Source organism: Stegostoma tigrinum, chromosome 6, assembly GCF_030684315.1.
Source record: "Stegostoma tigrinum isolate sSteTig4 chromosome 6, sSteTig4.hap1, whole genome shotgun sequence".
NCBI classification, from domain to species: domain Eukaryota; kingdom Metazoa; phylum Chordata; class Chondrichthyes; order Orectolobiformes; family Stegostomatidae; genus Stegostoma; species Stegostoma tigrinum.
In genome coordinates this window covers 64662137-64686819 of record NC_081359.1, presented here as the reverse complement: position 1 = coordinate 64686819, position 24683 = coordinate 64662137, and the positions used below count along the sequence as shown (strand labels likewise).

Genomic DNA, 24683 nt, shown 5'->3' with positions numbered 1-24683 from the left:
ACTTAGTACTCAGCATTGGCACCTGCTGTTATTGGCACGTTGTCCTTTTAGTTGTGAAGCAAGAAGTCCTTGGGGGAAATGGAAAGTTCAAACCAGAATTAGATGGTACTCTGTATTAGTACATACCAGTACATTTCACAGCATTCATCTCATTAGAAAGAAGCCATTGATATCAGCATGGAATGCTACAGCTCCCAGGGAATTACCTCATTTCACTAAGGGATGCATGGGGTGCAATTCGCCCTTTTGTTTTAATGAAAGGTTTAATGAAGTCATTATCAAATGACTTTTTGTTTTTCTGGGATATTTTCTTTTGTAACAAAGAGATTTAACTATGAAAAGCACTAATTAGAACATGAATTGGAAAGGTGACAACCTTGGCTCAGCTTAAAAACTCCTCTATATTAAATTGTTATTCTCTGGTACCACAATTAATTTGGAGATCCAGCAGCATATAACACTTTTGATGCCAAATGACAACGTACAAATTAGGAGCAGGAATGAACCATTCTGCCCCTCAAACCTATTCATCCGATAAATAAATATCACAGAACTGTCAGAAACACCAGATCAGTATTTTGGCTCAGGTTCCATGGTGGAGGACACTGGTACCCTTCCCAATAGTACCAGATAATTCAGATGTCTTAGAAAGGGAGAAACTTAAACAATCATTATCACTAGGGAAAAAGTACTGAACAATCTACAGGGATTGAAGGCAGACAAGCCTCTAGGGTTTGATACACTTTTCCTAGGATCTTAAAAGAATGGCAGCAGAGATAGTGAATTATTGATTATAATATTCAAAAATTTTCTGGATACAGAAAGGTTCTAACAGATTGGTAAAATGCTAATTATGTAAAAAGGGAGTGAGGCAGAAAAGGTGACTATGACCAGTTAGTTTAACATCTGTCACTGGGAAATCATTGAACTCTACTAGTAAGGAAGTAATATTTGGAAAGTTTTGGATATTTGGAAAGTCAAAATGCCATCTGAGTTAGCATGATTTTATGTCGGGCAAATTATATTTAACTAATTTGCTCGAGTTCTTCAAATATGTAGATGTGGTCGATCCGGACTTCAAAAAGGCATTTGATAAGGTGGGTTCAAAAGGTTAGTAAACAAGGTAAGATTACATGGATCTTGGGTACTTATTAGCTTAGATTGAGGGTTATCTAATCAACAGAAAGCAGAGAGTCAGAATCAATGGGCTTTTTTTTTCTAGTTGGCAAGATGTAACTATTGGGGTGCCGTAGGGTTTGGTCCTTGGGCTCCAAATATTTACAATCTATATTAACAGCTTGCATGCAGGGATAGAAGGTACTACAACCAAATTTACAGATGACATGCTGTATGTACCAGAAACGGCAGCTAATGACCCTTTGGAAGCAGATACTGATGGGATAGTAAGTGAGGGCTAGGGGATCTTATTGGTCTTGTGACAGGGAAGTGAAGGGGTGAGGGCGGAAGTACAGGAGATGTTACAGATATAGTCCAAGGCCTTATCAACCATGATGGTGGAGAAGCATCAGTTGTGGAAGACATTGGACAGGCTACCATTATTAATGTGATTTACCCAGTTTATATGTAGGTTATTGCTGTCCCATTATCACAAGCATCCAACATTTATTGCTGTATACTTTGGCCTACATTGTATGTAATGTTTGGCTGTGCTGCTATACTCATTGGTAGTATGCTTTGTCTCATAACTATATTTCATGGAGCTGGGCACCTGCCTTTTTTGGAAGGCACAAGAATCACTCAGAAAGTTGTAGAGTTCTACAACATGGAAACAGACCCTTTAGTTCAACCACTTCATGTCAACCATAATCCTAAACTAAACTAGTCCCACCATTCCTGTCAGTGTTTTCTCTCATGCCAATTTTTGCTGGAACTTTTCTTACATGAGATCTAAACAAACCACCCAATCTCCTTAATTAGAAGTTGTTTATATTTAAATAATGAAATAGTTCGATGGAGTTTTATTCCTAGCTGTTTAAAAACAGTGAGTCAGTTTTGTTTTTACTCTATTTAGGCTTCATTATTGTTACAGCCAGGTTTGAGAAGTATGTACCTTAAAAGCAAAATTTTTATAATAATTGCACCTAACCTGCTGTGCATTTGATATTTGCTGATACTTCTGCATTTGCACTTAAGACACAACTAATATTCCCATGGTTCAATGATTCTGGTTTTTGTAAAGTTATCATGTCATATCTCAGGATCTCAAAGTTAGGTGTTAAAAAAATGAAATTCCATTTATTTTACTGAGTGCTTCAACTCAAAGTGATTTGATAATAGCACAGAGTATCAAAACCTATAATGTATTGGGTGACAGTGCTTACATTTGCTGATGGTGTTGCCAAGTCTTGAGCTGGCTCTCTAGTTCTCCAGAGAGAAACAGGTTTAGCCTAATTACTTTAGAACCGCTAAATGACAAAAGGGCTGTAATTTAAAAGAGATTTAAAAGACATTTTTCATAACTTGAAGAAGAATTATTGCATTTCTTTTTATATTAATCAGCTTGGCTCACTTATTAAGTTTTCATGAGATGTGAGTATCTCTGTGGAAGGATGTAGAGCCGTCTTTTGATCTAATGGTTATGGGATTGCTTAGTTTTATCTAGCACATGTTGCTTCTGCCATTTGGGATGCAATTCATCCTGTGTTGTGACTTCACAATGCTTGGTACTGCTCCCAGCACGCCCACCTTCACTCCTCAGTAAATCTGGGTTGGCACCCTCGATTGCTGGTAATGGTACACCAAGGCAAGTGCTGGGCAAAAAGTCACAGATTGTGGCTGAAACCAATTGCTGCTGCTTATGGTCCACTGTATCTTATGGATACCTACTTCTGACTTGCCAGATCTGAGCAAGAGGCGGGGTGACAGTTGGTTATTAGTTGGCAGCAGACTGAGGGCAGGTCATGCTTTCCAATGGCAACAGGAATAAACCTATGTTTAATATATCACCGTGTCGAGAGTGATCATTAAAACTCAATTTCACCAGATTAAACTGTACCTTTTGGAGCATGCAATACATGAGAAACATGTGTTTCAGAATAACAACTGGTTAAAGGTGGCTTGCAGCAGGGCCATGGTACAAATGTCCACAAACATGTCTTCAACCACAACAGGAGTTCTCCGAAATAAACTTGATGATTGAATTAACCATCATTGGGTAGGTAGCAATTAGCGTGTAACCAATGCAAAATATAGAGCTCTCCATTGGTTGAAAGCTCTCAGGGCAGAAGGCCAGGCCTTAAACACTGTGCTACCAAAATCTTTGCCTGCCTTCTAGAACATAGAACATAGATCCACACAACACAAGAACGGGCCCTTTGGCCCACGATGTTGTGCCAAACATGACACCAAATTAAGTCTGTCTTGGTCCATATCCCCCCAATCCTTGCATATTCATGTGCTTTTCTAAAAGTCTCTTAAACACCCCTATCGTATCTGTCTCCATCACCACCCCTGGCAGCATATTCTACACTCCCATCACTCACTGTGTAAAAAACCTGTCCCTCACATCTCCTTTGAACTTTCCCACTCTCAGCTTAAATGCTTGCCCCCTAGTTTTAGACATTCTAGCTCTGGGAAAAAGATTCTGACTGTCCACCCTCTCTCATAATTTTATATACTTCTATCAAGTCTCTCCTCAGCCTCCACTGCTCTAGAGAAAACAACCCAAGTTTTTTCTAGCCTCTCTTTATAGCTCATATCATCTAATCCAGGATCATCCTGGTAAACCTCTTCTGCACCCTCTCCAAAGTCTCCAAATCCTTCCTGTAATATGGCAATGAGAATTGAGCGCGGTACTCTTAAGTGTGGCCTAACCAAAGTCTTAAGAAGTTGCAACATGACATCCTGACTCTTGTACTCAATTTCCCTGACCAATAAAAGCAAGCATACCACATGCCTTCTTCACCAACCTATATACTTGTGTGGCCACTTTCAGGGAACTACAGATTTGCACCCCAAGATCCCTCTGTACATCAATGCTGGTCAGGGTCCTGCCATCACTGTATACTTTTCCTTAACATTTGATAGCCCAAACTCCATCTACCATTTCTTCACCCGTATTAGCAACTGATCTGTATCCTGCAGTATCCTTTGACAACCTACTGCACTATACACAACTCCACCAATCTTTTTATTGTCTACAAACTTACTAACTTGTCCATCTACATTTTCATCCAAGTCATTTATATATATCATAAACAGCGAAGGTCCCAGAACGGATTCCTGCGGAACATGACTAGTCCCTGATTTCCAGCGTGATAAACACCCTTCCATTTCTGAAGAAGGGCCCAGACTTGAAAAGTCAGCTTTCGTCCTCCTCTAATGCTGCGTGGCTGCTGTGTTCATCCAGCTCTACACCTTGTTATCTCAGATTCTCCAGCATCGGCAGTTCCTACTACCTCCGCCACTACACTTTGCCTTCTATGGGCGAGCCAATCCTAAATCCACGCAGCCAAGCCACAATGGATCCCATGCATCTTAATCATCTTGATGAGCCTACCATGAGGGGCCTTGTTGAAAGCCTTACTAAAATCCACGTAGATAACACTCACTGCTCTACTCTCATCGATCACTTTTGTTACCTTCTCAAAAAATTCAATCAAGTTACAAAGACATGACACACCCTGTACAAAGCCATGCTAACTGTCCCTAATTAAGCCATGTTTTTCGAAATGTGTGTAAATCCTATCCCTAAGAATTCTCTCCAATAGCTTCACAACCACCAATGTAGGACTCACTGGTTGATTGTTTCCTTGATTTTCCCAGAGGAACAACATCAGCTACTCGCCAGTCCTCCAGGAACTCTCCAGTGGCAAGTGAGGACAAAAAATATTTTCGTCAAGGCCCCAGCAATCTCTTCTCTTACCTGGGGTAGATACCAACAGGCCCTGGGGACTAATACACCTTAATGCTCTTCAGGAGACTTAACACCACATCTTTCTTGATCTCAAAATGCCTCAGCATATTAGAATGCTCCATACAAATCTCACTGTCCTCCATATCCTTCTCCAGGACAAAGTACTCATTTAACATTTCACAGACATCCTCTGCCTCCAAGCACCATTTCCCTCCTTTACCCTTATGTAGTCATACCTTCTCCCTAGTTATCATCTTGTTTTTAATATATGTACAGAATGTTTTGGGATTCTCTTTAACCCTACTTGCCAAGGACATTTCATAGCCCTTGTTGCTCTCCTAATTCCCTGCATGAGTTCATTCCTGCTTTCCCAATATTCCTCACAGGCTTTGTCCAATTTTCATTTCCTAAACCTTACATATGCTTCTCCTTTCCTTTTGACTAAATTCATAACCTCTCTCATTATCCAAGAGCCCCTTACCTTGCCATCCTTGTCCTTCCTCTTTCCTGGAACTTGTCAGTCCTAAACTCTCATCGCCGTGGACTTGCCTGATAATTGCTCCTCCCACATAACACTCACTAGCTCCTGCCTAATACTGATGTAATTTGCCCTCCTCCCGTTTAGTATCTTGCCACAAAGTCTTGACTCATCCTTATTCATAGCTACCGTAAAACCTAAGCAGCTGTGAGCACTGTTTCCAAAATTCTTTTGTTTGCAGTTAATTGCAGGCAGCTAGGATATGTGACACAATGTTTTTGTTAGCTTTGATGCTGCTGGAGAAGCACCAGCAGAGAGTGCCAGATGGTGGAGGTACTGGCAACCAAGGGTCAATGAAATGTTGAACATTAATTTATGATAAAATATACTGTGGGCAATTTAACTACCTGCATATGTTAGCGAGGCAATCTCAGAGACAGCTGAGACCTCAAGAGATATTCATGTATATTAGCACTATCACAAATAGCTGTGTCCTCATGTATTGGGAAGTAGTCCAATGGTAGGAACTTTAAATGTATGTTGGCATTGAATTTCTATGCCAGTGGGTCATTCCAGGATTTCATGAAGACATGAATGCCATCTCACAATCAGACATACACAAATATTTCAGCGACAACAGACAACAGTCCTGATGGGAAGAACTTATAATTAAGTGTCATTTAAATTTGGTGGTGGGGCCTTTGATGCTGTAAAGGGGATAGCATCTTGTTGCCTGTCATGTGATTGGCTGGACTATCACCTCTGCATATCTAACTGGGTGGCTGCCATATGATTTGTGCATGACCAATTGTCTGCCTCCAAGTCAAAGTACTATGTAACTTCAACACCACCATTGCCAACATCATGAAAGCAGAATACTTCAACATTTGTCTTCACAAGGTTAAGTTAGTGGCTATATCTGTTATTCGTGAAATGGCGGTCACATCCACAACAAGTAAATTGGTGAGATGAGATTAAATAGGTTCATTGTCTTTTCAGTGCTTTACTATATGCCCTAGGGCACTGTGGCAGACAATTCTTGGCCAATATCATTCTTACTGAGCCACTCTTGGTCATGGACATTGATATCCCCAACTCAGGGTACATTCTATACCTATGTCATATTCAGTGCTTCTGAAAAATTGCATTTAATGTGATAACTACTAATCTATTAACTGAGCGAGGCTGTAGTTGGTAATCAGCAGGAGCTTTCTTTGTTTATGTTTAACCTGATGTGATGCAATGTGATTTTATGGGGACCGGAGACAGTGTAATGGACTCCCAGGATCACTCTATTCCAATGGAATATTATTATTCCATTACCTGTATTAGGTTGTCCTTCCGTTAGAGCAGGACAGACCAAAAGATGAGTATGTGATCTCTAGGGCAGTTACTGTAAGATATGATTCAGTGAGCATGACTATGTTTGGCTGAAGTTTGACGAGTCAGTGAGACAGCTCTCCAAATTTTGCCACAAGCTGCCCCTGTTAGTAAAAGAAGATTTTGCATGGTCAAGATGTGCCATTGCTGTTTCCTTAGCCTAGGTCAATGACAGGTAAGTAGTTTTACCTGGCAAAATGTGGTTTTATTCCTTTTCAAATTTTCTTAGTGATTTGGTACCGATGGCATTTCAGAGGGCAGTTAAGTGCCACTCACATTCCTGTTGTTCTGAAGTCATATGTAGTCTGGATTGGGTAAGCATGGCAGAATTCCTTCCATATAGGCACCAAATGGATTTTTTGAAGAAGGCAGCTCACCGCCATCTTCTCAAGGGCAACTGGGAATGGGCAATAAATGCTATCCCAGCCAGCAATGACTATGTACCAAGAACAAAAAAAGAGTAAGGTTCATGTATTGAGAGAAGAGGTGAAGGGTATATTAATTAAACAATAATCAGTTGCAAATTGTTTTATAAATATTGGGAGCTAGTGTTAGTGGGGGGATGTGTTTAACAGAAGCTCTGACCAAACGTGTGGACATGGGCTCTGATTTAAATACAGATTTTATAATGCATAACGTCCACCTCAGGCGTTCTTATTGTCAGCAGTTTGAGATTTTTGAAAATTATTGATAATAGAAATTTAGCCTTAATTTGTGAAATTACACCCATGTGGATCTTCACATACAGTGCCATTAGTCTACATAGCTAGATCAGAGTAATTGGCCAAGAAGTTAGTCAAGGCAGTATATTTTGTCTTATGTGCTTAAAGCATTCATCAATCCCTGTAAACTAGATGATGTGTGAGCACACATGCAATAATTATATAGGATAATCAAAGGGAGCCAGCATAGAATTATGAAAGGTATATCATGTCTAATTTAGTTGAACTTTTGGAAGAGGTCACTGAATGGGTTGATTAAGGGTTAAAGCTTTAGCCGTGTAATCAATAATAATTAAGCTAGTACAGAAAAATTTAATGACAAATGAGCTGATAGAAGCTCCACTATCAGGTGCCTTGAGTGAAGAACAGAAAATGCCTATGAAAGACTGTGGACGAACAAAGGTGTTGTGATGCTCATGAGCACTGAAGTGTGGGGATTGTAATTTGCGTGTTGTAATCTGTATAAAGCTTGAAAGTGTTCTCTAACTTAAGAGAATAAGTTTTACACATAGGGTGTAAAAACTTCCCCTCCATATCTATTTATGAAATAAACAATCGCTATCCCGTTTTCATGCAGTGCTCTTATTTCTCAAGTTAGAACATAGAACATAGAACATAGAACATTACAGCACAGTACAGGCCTTCGGCCCTCGATGTTGTGCGACCTGTCATACCGATCTCAAGCCCATCTAACCTACACTATTCCATGTACATCCATATGCTTATCCAATGACGACTTAAGTGTACCTAAAGTTGGCAAATCTACTACCGTTGCAGGCAAAGCGTTCCATTCCCTTACTACTCTCTGAGTAAAGAAACTACCTCTGACATCTGTCCTATATCTTTCACCCCTTAATTTAAAGCTATGCCCCCTCGTGCTCGCCGTCACCATCCTAGGAAAAAGGCTCTCCCTATCCACCCTATCTAACCCTCTGATTATTTTGTATGTTTCAATTAAGTCACCTCTCAACCTTCTTCTCTCTAATGAAAACAGCCTCAAGTCCCTCAGCCTTTCCTTGTAAGACCTTCCCTCCATACCAGGCAACATCCTAGTAAATCTGCTCTGCACCCTTTCCAAAGCTTCCACATCCTTCTTATAATGCGGTGACCAGAACTGTACACAATACTCCAAGTGCGGCCACACCAGAGTTTTGTACAGCTTCACCATAACCTCTTGGTTCCGGAACTCGATCCCTCTATTAAAAAAAGCTAAAACACTGTATGCCTTCTTAACAGCCCTGTCAACCTGGGTGGCAACTTTCAAGGATCTGTGTACATGGACACCGAGATCTCTCTGCTCATCTACGCTACTAAGAATCTTACTATCAGCCCTGTACTTTGCCTTCTGGTTACTCCAACCAAAGTGCATCACCTCACACTTGTCTGCATTAAACTCCATTTGCCACCTCTCATCCCAGCTCTGCAGCTTATCTATGTCTCTCTGCAACCTACAGCATCCTTCGTCACTATCCACAACTCCACCGACCTTAGTGTCGTCTGCAAATTTACTAACCCATCCTTCTACGCCCTCATCCAGGTCATTTATAAAAATGACAAACAGCAGTGGACCCAACACCGACCCTTGCGGTACACCACTAGTAACTGGACTCCAGGATGAACATTTCCCATCAACTACCACCCTCTGTCTTCTTTCAGCAAGCCAATTTCCAATCCAAACTGCTATATCTCCCACAATTCCATTCCTCCGCATTTTGTATAATAGCCTATTGTGGGGAACCTTATCAAACGCCTTGCTGAAATCCAAATACACCACATCAACCGGTTTACTCTCATCTACCTGTTTGGTCACCTTCTCGAAGAACTCAATAAGGTTTGTGAGGCACAAAAATGTGCTGACTATCCCTAATCAATTTATTCTTTTCTAGATGATTATAAATCCTATCCCTTATAACCTTTTCCAACACTTTACCAACAACTGAGGTAAGGCTCACTGGTCTATAATTACCAGGGTTGTCTATACTCCCTTTCTTCAACAGTGGAACCACATTTGCTATCCTCCAGTCATCTGGCACTATTCCTGTAGACAATGACGAGTTAAAGATCAATGCCAAAGGCTCAGCAATCTCCTCCCTGGCTTCCCAGAGGATCTGAGGATAAATCCTCTCTGGCTCAGGGGGCTTATCTATCTTCACACTCTGTAGGATTTCTAATACCTCTTCCTTGTGAACCTCAATCCCACCTAGTCTAGTAGCCTGTATCTCAGTATTCTCCTCGACAACATTGTTGTTTTCTAGAGTGAATACTGTCGAAAAATATTCATTTAGTGCTTCCCCTATCTCATCTGATGCCACACACAACTCCCCACTGCTATCCTTGATTGGCCCTAATCTTAATCTCATCATTCTTTTATTCCTTGAATACCTATAGAAAGCCTTAGGGTTTACCCTGATCCTATCCACCAACAACTTCTCATGTCTCCTCCTGGCTCTTCTGAGCTCTCTCTTTAGGTCTTTCCTGGCTACCTCGTAGCCCTCAAGTGCCCTAACTGAGCCTTCACATCTCATCCTAACATAAGCCTTCTTCTTCCTCTTGACCAGAGATTCCACCTCCTTCGTAAACCACGGCTCCCTCACTCTACAGCTTCCTCCCTGCCTGACAGGTACATACTTATCTGGGACACACAGGAGCTTTTCCTTGAATAAGCTCCACATTTCTAATGTGCCCATCCCCTGCAGTTTCCTTCCCCATTCTATGCTCCCTAAATCTTGCCTAATCTCATCGTAATTGCCTTTCCCCCAGCTATAACTCTTGCCCAGTGGTCCACACCTCTCCCTTTCCATCACTAAAGTAAACATAACAGAATTGTGATCGCTATCACCAAAGTGCTCACCTACTTCCAAATCTAACACCTGGCCGGGCTCATTACCCAGTACCAAATCTAATGTGGCTTCGCCCCTTGTTGGCCTATCTACATGCTGTGTCAGGAAGCCCTCCTGCACACACTGGACAAAAACTGACCCATCTATAGTACTCAAATTAGAGTGTTCCCAGTCAATATTTGGAAAGTTGAAGTCCCCCAAGACAACTACCCTGTCTCTCTCACTCTTATTGAGAAGCATCTTTGCTATCCTTTCCTTTACATGTCTGGAACTATTCAGAGGCCTATGGAAAACCCCCAACAGGGTGACCTCTCCTTTCCTGTTTCTAACCTCAGCCCATACTACCTCAGTTGACGAGTCCCCAAACATCCTTTCTGCAACTGTAATACTGTCCTTGACCAACAATGCCACACCTCTGCCCCTTTTACCATCTTCTCTGTTCTTACTGAAACACCTAAATCCCGGAACCTGCAACAACCATTCCTGTCCCTGCTCTGTCCATGTCTCCGAAATGGCCTCAATAGTTGACCCCATAATAATCTGCCATAATTGCAGGAAATCATAGAGTCACAGAATTACAGAAGTCTAAGTCTACAACACAGAAAAAGACCCTTTGGGTCATCAAGTGGTCAAAAACAACCACCTAACAATTCTAATCCCATTTCCCAGCACTTGATCCATAGCCTTGTATGCCTTGGCATCATAAACATACACCGAGACACTTCTAAACTGTTATGAGAATTTCTGCTTCTACCACTCTTACAGGCAGTGAGTTCCAGATTCCCACCACCTTCTGTGTGAAAAGTATTTTCTTGACATCTCCTCTAAACATCCTACGCCTTATAGGGTCCTTATCTATATTCCATGGCCATTGCTCTACCAAGGAGAAATTTCCTTTCCATTTGCCCTTGTCTACGTCCTGTATAATTTTATACATTTCAATCAAGAATACCTCAGTTTCCACTGCTCCAAAGAGAACAACCTCAATCTGTCCAATCACTCTCCATAACTAATACACTCCAGCACAGGTAACATCCTGATAAATCTCCTCTGCACCCTCAACAGTGCAGTCACATCCCTCCTATAATGTGGATTCCAGAACTGCACACAATACTCCAGCTGTGGCCTAGGCTATGTTTTATGCAGTTGCAGCATAACCTCTCTGCTCTTAAACTCTATGGTTCGACTAATAAAGGCATGTTTTCCATGTGCCTTCGTAACTATTTTATCCTGCTATCTTAAGGGACTGGTGGTCATAATCATCAAGGCCTCTGTGATCCTTGGTGCTTCTGAGGGTCCTATCATTCATTGTGTATTCCCTTACCTTGTTTGTCCTGTCTAAGTGCATCAACTCACATTTATCAGGATTAAATTACATTTGCCATCCATCAGTCCATTTGGCTAGCCCATCTATATCCTCCTTTAATCTAAGCCTACACTCCTCACTACTTACCACCTGACAAATTTTTATATCATCCACGGAATTGCTTATCAACCTGCCTACTTTCACATCTGAGTCACTTATATAGTTACCAAGAACAAGGGCTAAACACTGATCACTGCAGAACTTCACTGGACACAGGCTCCAGTCACAAAATCAGCCCCTGACCATCACACTCTGCGTTTTGCCACACACCAGTTTTGGACCCAATTTGCCCAAAGTCTTTGGATCCCACGGGCTCTTATCTTTGCTATCAGTCTCCCATGTGGGACCTTATCAAACGCCTTGCTTAAGTCCAAGCAGTCCATGTCAAATGGTCAACATCATCACACCTGCTTACTTCTTTGAAAAATTCATTCAAGTTGGTCAGACATGACCTGCTTTAAGTAAACCACTCGGTCTCTTCTTGATTAATCACTGTCCAAGTACAGCTTGATTCTGTCCCTCGGAATTGCCTCCAAAAATTTCTCCACTGCTGAGGTTGGACTGACTAGCTCTGGTTTCTTGGTTTATCTCTTCCTCCCTTCTTGAATAACAATACCACATGAGTTGACTTCTGATACCTCTTCTGTGGTCAGAGAGGAATTGAAAATTATCACCAGGGCCCCTTCTACTTCCTCCCATGCTTCACTCAATTGCCTAGGATATATTTAATGGAGATTTATCTGTTTTTAAGCTTTCCAGGCCACCTAGAAACTTCTCTCTGTGTATACTAATTCCTTTAAGAATATCATAGCCCTTCTCCTCGGTTTCTTTGCCTAAGACGTCCTTCTTACTCGTAAACACTGACCCAAAGTATTCATTTAGAACCCTACCTACATCCTCTGGGTCCATGCACAAGTTATCACTGCAGTCTTAATGGGTCCTGCTCTTTACCAACTAAATAAAATAATTAGTATTTTATTAATAATACAGTACTTTCAGCAGAGTAAAGTTAAACAAGATAATTTATGATTTAAACCCAATCTTCTTTGATTCTAGCCCCCACTCTTACTAAGACAGACAGCCAAACAGACACAGTTAAGTGATAAATCAAAAGAAAATTAGAGAGACGTAACTGGCCAGTTCACTTAAGCAGACTTTATGAACCATAACATCACAGGCACAAGCGATTGTCCATTACTGGTTTTCTGAAGACAGTAGCTCAAACTCTGTGAAAACTTTGGTTTATCTTCCTGGTTCTTTTTATAAACATTGTCTTGGCACCAGTCTTTCTTTGATGCCCTGTTAACATTCAAACATCTGCCTCCATAACTGAAACATCTATAGAATACTTTGAGGGTGTCAGTGGAGGGTGAGTTGGCACTGGGAATGGCAACTTTCATTCCAGCTGTGGTGTGGCGAAGGGGACTCATGCCTGGCTACCAGACCCATGTCCCATGATTGAGCACTTACCAAGAAGGGCTGTGAACAGTTTTTCTCTACTTTTTGTATTTTTCTGGCATTATATTCTATGTTTCTCTGTGTTTTAAGATGGCACCGGAGAGTTCAATTCAAATGAATTCAACTTCTGGGCCAGGCCTCATAAACAAATATTAGTTTGTGTGAATAAAAAACAAGCCACTGCTCACAATCCAAAGGTCACTTTCAACTCTCAGCTCACAGTTCCAAACCAAAAATGATAAAATTAAAAATAAAATAATAGAGATCTGAGCAGTGCCTTTTTGGAATTTTCCTCCTGCTCTCTCACACCATCAGCATTGCTTTAGCGTGGTTTTGCCTCCTCACCCAGCACTTCCTGTCCCAACTCCTCCTTCAGATTCTTTTAATCCTGTCTACATCTATCTGGAACGGCTCTCTACCATAACTACAGGCAGTAAATTAAACATTCTCACCTAAATGCAGTGTGGTCTCAAGGAATGTGGCATGATAGCTTTGGGCCTATGTGAGCATTGAATGCAAGGAAGCAGATAGAGAGCATGAATAGAGGATACACTCTAGTGTGGTGTGGCAAGTGGTATTTTGAAGATAGAAAGGACAAAAGGGACTGTTTTCCTTGAACCGGAGAAATCTAAGAGGATGATTGATAGAAGTTTTCAAAATCATGAGGCGGCTGAGCAAAGTAGCAAGGGTGAAACTGTTTCTGAATGTAGGAGATTGAGAACCAAATAGATTTCGAGTATTTTGCAAAAGAAGCAAATGTGAGGTGACACAAGCCTTTTTCACATAGCATATTGTTAGGGTCTGGAATGTACAGCCTGGAACTGTGTTGGAGTAAGGTTCAATTGAGGAATTCAAGAGGACATTAAATGGTTGTTGCTATTTAAGTAACGTACAACCTTACAGGGAAAAGGCAGGAAATTGACACTAAGCCAAAATGTTCAGTGAGATGATGCACACAAATGGGCTGAATGGCTTTTTCTGCACTATAATAACACAGTCATTCTTTGATCAACTCCTCTCTTCATGGGAGCACTTCAAGCATTTCCTACAATTGTGTTTTTTGACTAATGACAACTACGATTTCAAAGGTTTCTGCGCTGGATAATCAGTGGAAAATTTTCCCATAGCTTTTACTTCTGCAACTGTGCATAATGTCAACTTTACCATTATTAGAAAGCGGAATTTATGATATCCTTTATCAGTTCTGCATGTCTGTTTGCAATGTCATTACACATTTAGACATTCCACCAGAAAGTCAGTCAACTGTCAGTGTTTCAAATCTGCAACAGCTCCAGTAAACACTTCTTTCTCCTTTATTCTTTCACAGGATGTGTATGTTAATAACATTTATTGTCGGTCCCTAATAGATCTTGATGTGGGTAGCTAAAGGCACATGACTGAACCAGGTGGGTCTTATAACACTGAATGATAGTTTCATGGTCACCATTGTTGAGAGCTTTCAACTCCCAAGATATAAATAAATTCATCAGCTGTTGTGGTGGATTTGAATCCATGTCTCCCGAATCATCGCTCAGTCTCTGGATTACTAGCAAAATAACATTATCACCATGCCACTGCATATTAAAAATGTGGCTGTTGTCATTTTGTCAGTTACAATATTATTCTAAGCTTGAAAATTCATGTAACTAAAGTTTTAAGTGCATAATCATCATTTGCCGCTCCATTATCAGCACTTTGATGCTGTGCAACATTGTTCCTGCTGCTATGAGAATTGACACGAAATTTACGGGATATCGCAGAATTAACTGTCATTCAATTTTTTAATCCTTTGGTTGTAAGGAACAGTTATTGGAGAAAGTAAGAACTACTTCAGTCCAAACCCAAAAGTTTAAAACGTCAGCAATAAAAGATAAACAAAGAAAGTAAAAAGAAAATGAAATACAAAGAATCTTGAGACACAGAACACAAAAATGTAAGCAATTTTCAAAACAAGAAATGAAACCTCTCATGACATTTCAGCATGCGATGCATGAGTTATACACAAATGCTCCATGGGTTTTGGGTTGCTGGTTTACTTCCTAATGTCATGAAGACACATCAGGGCTCGTTTCTTTGAAACACAATGAACCATTCAGCAGGGATGGGCTGGGATTTTTTCAGGAAGGTCAAGGCGTAAAATTATGCCTAACATCAGGGGCCTCTGCAGGTTTTAAGTTATCCATGAGTGGTCTGAAATAACAGTCTTTTAGGAAAGACTTGCCTCCCACCAGACCAGCCATCTATTTAAAACAGTGGGCAGGTTCTCTGTAGTTTTGACATAATCAGAGGGTCACTGAGAAAATTGGTTACTGGTAAGGTGACAAAGATAACAAGCAGCTGCTTCCATCCTGAGGCATCCTTGGAAGGGAGGAAGACACATTGGTTTTCTGCCAGAGGCAAGCAGTGACTAAGCCCTAGCATTAAGTGGGGACCCCCTTCGGCAAAGGTATCAGGACTGCAATGCAACCATTGATGCCACAAGTGCCCCTCTTTTGATCCTGGAATAGCCCCTTCAAGAGTCTGTAAGGCAGTCTCCTCCATCTAGTTGCTATCGTCCAAATATAGCAGGGGTCTACACTGCTGCTGGCAAAATGTCAGTGACCCAGGAGTATGGCTCTTAAATTGGTTTTTGATAGGTTAACTTGAGTCTCTGTATCAGGTCACGGGCAGCCAAGCCATTGCTGTAGTCACCACTGGGAAACATCTCTTGTGGTGAGACTGCATTGGAGAGCAGCATTCTCCTTAGCATTTTATGCCAGACTAGCTTCCCACCTAAGAGACTGGAAAACTCTCCCTCTGGGTATTTTTAGTCTACGGGACTGGAGGAGATTCAATGATATTAAGTGGGTCTCAACACTGTTACGTAATAAAAATTAATACTTTTTTTTATTAAGACCTGTGCAGTAGTGTAACAAACAGGAATGCCTGATCATGCCGCTACTTGAATGTAGAGATCTTTACATTATGAATTAATATTCTCCTAGGCAAGCTTGATTCGGCAGCTAAAGAAACAATAACAGAAAATTCTTTTGGAATCCTAAAGTGTTAATAATTTTATTCTTACTAGCTGAAAGAAAAATCCTTAACTGCTATTCACATACTTACCAGGAATAATACCCTCTGTAAATACATTTAGTGGCACAAAGACAGTTTTTTTCTTGTAGTTTGGGTTATTATGTAGAGTACTGAAAATTTAGGAAGAACTAATGGCTTAGTTCATTTGACTCACAGTCCTGTGTATCTCCTCCTTTAGCGTTCATAATTAATATTATATTGAACTGGACTCAAACCCTTATGGACTAATAGACAAATATATACATGGGCACTATAACAGTGTCAATTATTATTAAACACTCAAACTCTTACTGTTCTCATTCTGTACTGGAACTAAGTTTAACGGTGGAAATGCAGATTGATCCTAACACAACGATAATTTACTTAGACAATTGGATAAGTATCAGAGTATCTCATGTAACTTTGAGAATGATTTAATGGACTACAATAGTTGGACGAATGATTTCATTCTGGATGCAGATAATAGTAGTATTCATGCAGGCACATGTTAATCTTGTTTGGTCTTCTGCAGAGAAGTAGAAAAAATTCTCGAGTTCTGCAATTTGCAACAATGCACTAACATGATTTGAATGACTACATTCGGAACAAAGTGGTGTATTTGTATATAATAAACTTGAAGCTAATAATGGGGTGGCGGCGTGGCTCAATAGTTAGCACCGCTGTCTCACAGTGCCAGGGGCCTGGGTTTGATTCTACGTCATGTGCCTGTGTATGTGGTGTTTGCACATTCTCCCTTTGTCATTGTGGTTTCCTCCCACAGCCCAAAGATGTGTGGGTTAGGTGGATTGGCCATGGGATATACAGTTATAAGAATAGGGTAGGGGCTGTTTCCTCAATGTAGGGATTCAAAGTCAAATCCTAATAATTTATTGATATCATCATCTACTTTCACATTTGATCTCAGGAAACGTTACCCGTCCCTTGAGATGGTCTGCAATGTTTCTCTGTTAAAATGAGTCTGGTGATTTATTAATAAAGAAAAATTAAAGAAAGCAATGTGGATAACAGTAAACCTATGAAGAAGGAGGGTCAGCTTTGCCAGCTGTAGTGAAGCTCAGAGAGGGAATGATTTTCCAGCTTTATATCCTTATATGGTAAAATGACACAGGATTTTATTAGGCAGCCAGCCACTCAATTGCTTCAACACAACACTCATCAGTTATTAGACGAGCAGCAGTTCAAACTGTATGAATTCTAGGGGCTGGTGATCTAACACCTTGTGTCTCACTTCCAGAACCGTGAGTGACTGACAATCTGTCACAATTTATGTTTCTGTTTTACTCTGACAGCCGTTGATCTGTAAAGGCTTTTTTATTGTCTTATTATAACTGAATTGAGTCAAATGTAGATGTGTCGTACTGCATAGAGATAAACAAGACTGTTTCAATTTCCTGCTCTTGTTTTGAATTTTAGGTGCTTCGAGCTTTCCAAAAAGCACGATGACAGAACACTTCGACTGCCACTACTGCAAGGAGTCCCTTTTTGGAAAGAAATACATCCTTAGAGAAGAGAATCCTTATTGTGTGAAGTGCTACGAAAGCCTATATTCCAATACCTGTGAGGAATGCAAGAAACCAATTGCATGTGACAATAAGGTATATCCTCTATCATCTTCATTCACTGAAGTGTACTTGCCATGCAATGCAATATCTGATGTTTTAACTGTTTCAATCCCTTGTATTGAGTTTGTTTAATGAATAGTATAAAAAAGTGTAGTGTGAGCTGTTTGATTTCAGTGGAATGCTCAATGGTAGCCTTTTCAAAAAATAACTAAGAACAACAGGAGTCACTGTTCATTTCATGAAAGTCCCCTCTGGCAGGAATCAACAAGATATATTGCAGGCAAGACTAGAACGTTTTACTTGCAGAATCTAAATACAGAACTCGTGAAACATTATTGCACATCTTAACTATCATTTATTGCTATTAATGCAAAGTTGCATAATTCAAACCACATGATGACTCATATCCTTTGCATGCTAAATTCTCATTTTGTTGTGTTATTTGAGCTGCTTAATTGAAATTGTTGGACAATTCAGATTTTTATTCTAGAAATCAACTCCAAATAACCGTATAACTTGTTGGTTTTGCATTTGTATTTTATTCAAACTTTGTTTTGTAACATTATCCTTTCTTTGTAAATTAACCTCTGTCTTCAGAATAATTTTGCTTTTGTAGTGCTCTTGCTGATAGTGCAGATGAACTAGTTGTTGCAAAGAATAACAATAATATAGCTTTAGGTTCCAAAACCCTCTATTACCATAGTTCTTCTCCTGTTTGGATTTATGATTGCTGATTGACAGAGATCAGTCGTAATCAATTGTCAACAACTCTGATATTGCTGTGCAATCTGGCTACCAGGATAGTCAAAGGCATCCTTGTGATCCTATTTCATGATGTGCTAGGCTTCATCTCATTGTAGCTCTCTTTCTCAATTTCTCCTCATGCTGCAGCAGGCTGCTGTTGTTACTGTTCAATACACCTCTAGGTAGCAGAGCTCCTCAACGGAAAGTTAATTGAATGAGGATTATTCAAATAATGAAGTTCGTGACACTGTAAATTAGTATTCCAACGCTCAACGCTACGGAACATTTTTGTTCATATTTGCAGTGGCTCTACATGGTTCTGATCACAATTTCAGCTATATTTAATTTGAGTTCCTGTTGTAGGGCAACAGTTGATCTTCTCATCTTTATCAAATTTGTCTGTCAATGTTCTCTCATTTCCCATGAAAATTTTGCAAGTATTTGGGTACAACTCAATGAGAAGTAATTTGTAGTGGTAGTGGGTCAAAAGTTCTGAATTTAAACATAATTTGCAATTCAATCAGTGGGAAACCCACTATTAAGACCCACATATGTGAGTAATAATAATGGTTTGGCAGTCTTTTCCAAATACAGTAACCAAGTTCAACTAAATCACTATTCAATGCTCAAATGTACGCATCCAGCAAGGCTTACTGAACGTCAACAAGCAGCAAATGCAATGGCTGAAATTTTCATCCTGAACTGATCAGCATTTGGCCAATTCATTCATCAGCAAACATTACAACTGAGATGAAGTGACTCAGTACATACTTGTGAAGAAATCTGAAATGTTCTTTTCGGAACGTTTCAGCTACTCACTTTGCGAAGGCTCTCTTTTTCTGTTTCAAATACTTTTGTATTTTCACTAATGAGTCTCACAAAGTCATTTACATTTTTCTCACTTCCTATCGGATCCTGCACCAATAAAAGGTTGATACGGCAGGATCAATCCTTAGGCCTATTTGTCAAGGTTATTTGAAAATTCAGTATGAAGATTTGGGAGTAGGCTGAGGTGGCAGGGTGAGGGAGGGGATTAGTGAATATGTGTGTGTGTCTCTCTCTAAAGTGTTCCAAGCCACCAGCTGGCAGGTAACCAGGTGGAGCAGGTCTTGTGGAAGAACCTGGCTGAATTTCTTGTTTCAATCAACAAAATTAAAGATTGGGCAGGTTCCAAAAATAGCAAACACTGCACTCCATCAGGTTACCACCCAGGTGACAAAATAAAATATTGCCACAAACTTAGTCTGAAATGACTCACTCATTGACACTCTCTTCCTGTGCACACACATTAAATTCACCCATGAACTTCCCATACAAATCTGATGAAGCTAATGAATTTAATGTTATCAAGAAGTTGCAGATATAAACTTGCATTTATTATAACTTGGTGACTGGCATGGTGACTATACAACAGCATAATGAACCATAGGCTAAGTGCTAGATCACGGATATTGTTTGCTTTCCTGCACATTTTCCTCATTTTATGATTTTTCTGACATATAGTTCAATTTTTTTTTTGCAATGGTCTGCTGCAAGTCTCACCAACTCTGCTACATCCAAAACTAACCTCAACAAGAACTTGGGCTCTTGACTCTCATCTTGTAGTAAAATACCACTTACTTATTTTCTCTGTCCTGCTAATCATCAATGGCTGACCATGTCCTAAATCATTGATTTCAAAATCCTCGTTCTGATCTGTGAGAATGTTTCTAATTCTGCATTTTGATTATTTCTTTTGTTCTTATAATTATGGCTGACATATTTAAGTCAGAGACCTAGGTGTGCAGGTACATAGTTCCTTGAACATGGAGTCACAGGCAGACAGAGTGGTGAAGAAAGCATTTGGCACGCTTGACTTCATTGGTCAGAACTTTGAGTATAGGAGTTGGGATGTCATGCTGTGGATGTACAGGACATTGGTGAGGCCACTTTTACAATACTGCATACAATACTGCATACAATACTGGTCACCCTTTGAGAGGAAGGATGTTCTTAAACTTGAGAGGGTGCAGAAAAGATTTACAAGGATGTTTCAGGGAATGGAGGTGAAGATGAATAGCCTGGGAATTTTGTCCCTGGAGCATTGGAAGCTGAGGGGATGAACTTGTAGAGATTTATAAAATCATGAGGGACATGGATGGGGTGAATAGCTAAAGTCCTGAGGGGTAACTTTCATGCAGAGGGTGGTGTGTGCATGGAACAAACTGCCAAAGGAGATGGTGGGTTACAGCTTAGCGAAGTGTAAAATAGTTTTTAATGAACCAAGTTCCACAACCAGATTCCTGAATTTTTCTGCATTGATAAATGGATTATTTTTCTTGTTTTTCATTTTACAAAACCATAATTTTCTTCTTCCTGGCTTACACTATGGTCTGGTCTGTATATGTGAATGTAATGACCATGTTTGCATGATGGTTTGAATGATGATCAATGAAAGGTACATAATAACTTACATATGTCACATGATAGCCTATACACATTTTCTTTTATTGTTTCTATATTGTGTGGATCACTGGCAAGGCCAATATTTGTTGCGCATCCCTAGGTGCCCTTGAGAAACTGGTAGCAAGCTACTTTCTTTAAATTGCTGCAGTCCTTGGGAAGAAGATCACAAACAATGCTGTTAGGAAGAGAGTTTCAGAATTTTGAACTAGTGGCAGTGAAGGATTAGTAATAGAATTCCAAGTCAGGGTAATGTGTGGCTTGGAGGGAATCGTGGGGGGCAATGGTGTTCCAAGGTGCCTCCTGTCTTTATCTCGCTATGTGGTAAAGTTCATGGCATTGATAGGTACTGTCAAAGGATCGAGCTGAGTTACTGCAATACATCTTGTAGTTGATACACAATGCTGCCACTTTGAGTTGTTTTGGAGGGAGTGAACAATAATGTGATGGATAGGAGGAAATCAAACAGGTTGCTTTGACCTTGATGGTATCAAGCTTTTTAAGTGTTGTTAGTGCTGCACTCATTCAGGCAATTGGGGAATATTCCATCTCTCTCTTCTTTGGGGGTTTGGGGGGCAGGGGTGCTCAGATTTTGTTATTTAAAAATCAGGTGCTATTATAAAACCAAAAATTACCTTCTCGAATTTTTGCTTCTTCTGCTGAAGAGAATAATTTATTAAATTCAAAAAAGTGTAAAACTGCAGGCTCATGTTTGCTGCATGCTAAGCAGCTTTTTTAGTTTTCATTAGATGATCATTTTATTGTACACATTTTACTGGTTACTTTGCATGTTGGACTGTAGATCATTTTAATTAATTAATTCAATTAGTTATAACCGGTGTTTTGTGAGATTGGGTGCAAATCGTGGTCTTTACACTCAAGATTGTTAAATAAAAGTCCCTTGCAACATTTATTTTTAAGATGATTTTGGTATCAGTCCATCAACTATCATAAACCTTTTATTAAACGGAATTCTTTGACATATTGTCGTAAATAATACATCTTGACTGCTGGAACAAACCGCACTAGGCACGTGATAGACTTCAGAGCAGTTTCAAATGTTTATCAGAATGACTGCAGGCAAGACTCATTTATCGAAAGTTTCTATTACGTATATTTCCATGAATGCAGACCAATTGGTGCCTTAAGAATTTAGAACGCTGTAATGTTGAACAGCATCATCTACTTCCTATTAAAACCACAGTGAGGAAACATGGGGCGTGTAGCATGACCAAAATCTTGACATGATGATGTCTGCCCAAGTAAAGTTAAATGAAGATATGGAGATATTTCTCATATCATGGCCATGTATTGTTTAACCTATATGTGTATATTAAACATATCGGAACTGATGAAGAATCACTGGATTCAAAACAGTAGCTCTGTTTGTTTTTCTCCAAAATTGCTGCCAGACCTGTTGAATTTCGCCAGTACTTGCTATTTTTATGTTAGAATTTCTGAAATCTTTTATTCCTAAATTTCACTCCTATTCATCTGAAAGGGCTTTCTTGTTGACTGTACTTCTATAACATACCACAACTCTTCAGTGTCTTGCCTCAGCACATATGTTTTCTATCTAATCTTGGAAAGTGAGGGTCACCAAGCTTGATGATGGCCATACATACATGCACAGCCGCAACTTTCAACTCACACTCCCTACATATTGACCACAAGCAGAAATAACCTGTTTCTTTCCCTTTAACTGTTTAAAGACATTGCCCAGTCTTTCACTGTGCCAGCTAAGTGCCAGAGGATAGTAGTTAAGTTCTGTTATGCTGAAGGATAGCATATGTCACCAGTAACACCTGCGGACGTTGAAGCAGATGGAGCTGAGACGTGAGCAGCACAGTTCTCAGAATTTTATCATCTCCTTATCTCCTAAATATTGAATATAGATTAATCAAAACTCTTTGTGGCAAAGTTCCATCCCAGACACATCTCTAAACATGGTGGTAGCAGGTGGTATTGAATTCCTGGCTGACCTCATTGATGTTGGTAACATTCAAAGTAGCACAGCAGGAATCCTTGGGCAAGGCCTGAAGTATGAGTAGTAAGACATTTTCAGCTCTAAGTCAATGTCATGGGCAGAGACAAGCTCCAAGATTGATCAGCAGGGCAGTCAGCGGGAGGCACTGGGCTTGTGTCTGGAGTTTACCTAGAAGGTCTCAGCCCTGCTACAAAAGAAAACCAACAAAACGTCAGTGGGAAGCTACCACTTAACAAAAAATCCGCAAGCATTTCAAAGCATCACTTACCTAATTGTTTTACTGCTGCTGTTACACCAGCCCTCAGATGCGATTCCCCAATTCATTACGGTTTCAAGTAGGATATCCCACTAGCAAGCCCTGACTGAGGAGTGTTGTACTGGCTCCTCTTCTTTACTCTCCTGTCCCCTAACTAACAAAGGGCTTTCCCCCCAGATCCAATGAATTTATATTTTAAATGGAGACAATTTAACTAGGTTATCTTGAGTAAACAAAAGTCTGAGTTTATCAGTTGCTAAACATGAGAGGAAATAATTACGCAACACACAATACCCTCAGATTATAAATGAGAAATGGTGAATTAAAAGATACACTGATCAGTGCTAATGGGTTGTTCCTGTAGAATGCTGGTCATTGAACAGTTGAACCCAGGCTGGGATACATGAGGACCTAAGCTCATTAGCATACCTTCTTTTCTAATAGCGCACACAGAACCGGGTTGAAATGGCTTTTAAGATCTTGTGCGATCTTGAAAGGTGAAACGTGCTTCACACCCTGATTGTTGACTTTTCTCCTGTCATGTTCACAGTTTGGAATTACACCCTAGAGATTATTCTTCAGTTTGTAACGGATTTCTTAGCTTATAAGTCCATCACTTTGAAGCTTCCTGGAAACTTCATTGCAAGGCCTTTCGCTCCAGATTGACGCTGAATTTACAGTCATTTGTCTAGCTATAGCAGCCCTTATTTAAAAAAACATTTTCAATTTAAGAAGTTTGATACATTCGCAAGTGATCCATGTTATGATTTGTGATCATGACAGGTACTCCAAGGTAGTGGCAGTGATGTGTAATTTCCTAGGTGGACAGTCATACTTATTAGTGACTGATTGCTGAGGATGATGAATTCAAGGTAAAAATAGAGATGAGGACAAAAGCACATACTGAAAGTCCACTGGCATAAGGCATAGAAAGAATAAGCATGCTGCTGTTGCTGCTATTGCTTCAGGTCCACATGCCAGTGACAACAAAGAACCCCATCAGCAGGAGGTTTGTCCGGCCATTAATACAGAAGCATTTGAGCAATGTGAGATAACTCATTTCACAACACCAGCTCACCATTTCAGCCATCAGCTGAACAGTGCAACTTGTTTCCTGAGCAAGGACTAAAGGCTGTTGAGGACCAAACTATATTCTTCTGTGGGAAGATCAGAGAGCTGCAGAGAGCTTTTACAACTTAGAATTCATCTGGTAAATGTCTATCAAATATACTTCATTAACATCATGACTAATGGAAAGGTCAGTGATTTTATTTGTAACTCACAACTGCAGTATCTAATTTTGGTTTCTACATCATGCTTCAGACCTGATTTCCTTGAACTATATAACTATTTGAATTATACAATTGGTTTCAAGGTCTTGGATCGGTCTCATGTGCTAGGGCAGATTGTCAAATGCACTGGGATAGAAATCACTGACACTTTGTAAGCTGTTCACCATTTTTCTTTTTTTAAGTGGGGTGAGTTTGTCTGGTTCTG

General features: G+C 40.0%; 1 protein-coding gene across 4 annotated transcripts in view; it reads left to right on the top strand.

The window, feature by feature from the left end:
- Positions 1-24683, top strand: part of LOC125453197 (four and a half LIM domains protein 2) — a 50781-nt gene that overhangs the window by 3189 nt on the left and 22909 nt on the right. For 2 of the 4 annotated variants that reach the window (XM_048532441.1, XM_048532439.2), the window contains one exon: positions 17609-17790. In XM_048532441.1, coding sequence (XP_048388398.1) covers positions 17635-17790 — 156 coding nt within the window. In that variant the 5' untranslated portion in view covers positions 17609-17634. Of the gene's footprint in view, positions 1-14447; positions 14527-17302; positions 17434-17608; positions 17791-24683 lie in introns of those variants that run through there. The other 2 variants (XM_048532438.2, XM_048532440.2) reach the window with 2 other exon arrangements.